This window comes from Dendrobium catenatum, unplaced genomic scaffold (assembly GCF_001605985.2).
Source record: "Dendrobium catenatum unplaced genomic scaffold, ASM160598v2 original_scaffold_218149, whole genome shotgun sequence".
Lineage (NCBI taxonomy): Eukaryota > Viridiplantae > Streptophyta > Magnoliopsida > Asparagales > Orchidaceae > Dendrobium > Dendrobium catenatum.
In genome coordinates, this window is record NW_021536559.1 from 1 (window position 1) to 1193 (window position 1193).

The 1193-nt window shown below is 34.8% G+C and overlaps 1 protein-coding gene across 1 annotated transcript; it reads left to right on the forward strand.

Moving 5' to 3' along the window:
* Positions 1-172: 172 nt before the first annotated feature.
* On the forward strand, positions 173-550 carry LOC110101119 (polyubiquitin-like; the record flags this gene model as incomplete). The annotated part of the gene is made up of 1 exon (XM_020828901.1): positions 173-550. A coding segment is annotated over exon 1 (378 nt), but the record flags the coding sequence as incomplete, so codon positions are not given.
* Between the last annotated feature and the right edge of the window lie 643 nt (positions 551-1193).

Below are 1193 nucleotides of genomic sequence, written 5' to 3' on the forward strand. Positions count from 1 at the left end.
ACCTCTTAATGTGAAGTATATTGAAACAGTTCAGAAATTGAAAGTCTTGATTCAGGATGAGGTGGGAATTCCTTTAGATCAACAACTTCTTATGTTTTGTGGCAAACCACTCAAAGATTATCAGTTATTAAGTGTGTGTGGTATCATAAAGGATTCTACAGTTTATGTCATGATGAATCCATTAGCTGAGCTTCTCATCTATGTCCACATGGCTTGTGACAATACCTTTAGTCTTGAAGTAAAGGCAGGATATACCATTAGCGATGTCAAGGTCATTGTAGAGAGTTTAAGAGGAATTCCTGCAAGTCAAATAAAATTTTTTCATGACAAAGTTGAGCTTCAGGATTGCTTCACCTTATCATTCTACAAAATAAAGCACCAATCTGTTCTACATCTACAAGCTCCAATACAGATATTTGTCAAAATTGTTACCGGAAAGACCATAACTATCACAACTGAAGCTAGCGATACCATTGCAATTATCATGACCAAGATTGCATGCAAGACAGGTTTTATATGCAAGAATTTGAAGCTCATGTACGCTGGAAAGGTACTTCAGGATCAGAATACTCTTTCATTCTATGGTATTAAGAGAGAATCAACAATGTATCTATGTTGAGTCAACAGTCCATCTACCAGCTCGAGCATTCTATGATTGTTGAAACAAGTGGTACTGTTGGTCGATGATTTAAAACTAATCTCTTCATGTGATAGTTGCATGTTAAATTGAGTGGCAGACTTCTCACTTTTTTTTATAGGTGGCAACATCATGACTTCAATTCAATTGTTCTGAATTACTGAACTATTTTGAATGCTGGTGTTGATAATTTATAGGGCTAAGTACTCTAATGATTTCTTTGCAATTTAAGTTGCTACCATTGATTAAAAATCATCCTTCTTCATGCGGGTTGTCCGAGAACTAAGCTAAATATAATAATCAAAGAACTATTTCCACGAGGAATGAGAACCAAGGCCATGAAAGGCTGAAAAACTTAAATTCTATCTGAGCCGATTCATTTGTTTCAATTAAACGTGCATTTTGGTATCACGATATCATTGTGTGGATGAAATATGAGTTACTTCATTGACTCAAAATTACTGTAAGGCAACTTCGGTGATGATTTAAAAATTATTTTTGCTTAGTGATGAGAAAGAATTAAATGGATTTCAAGTTGTTGGAGTGGTAGCAATAG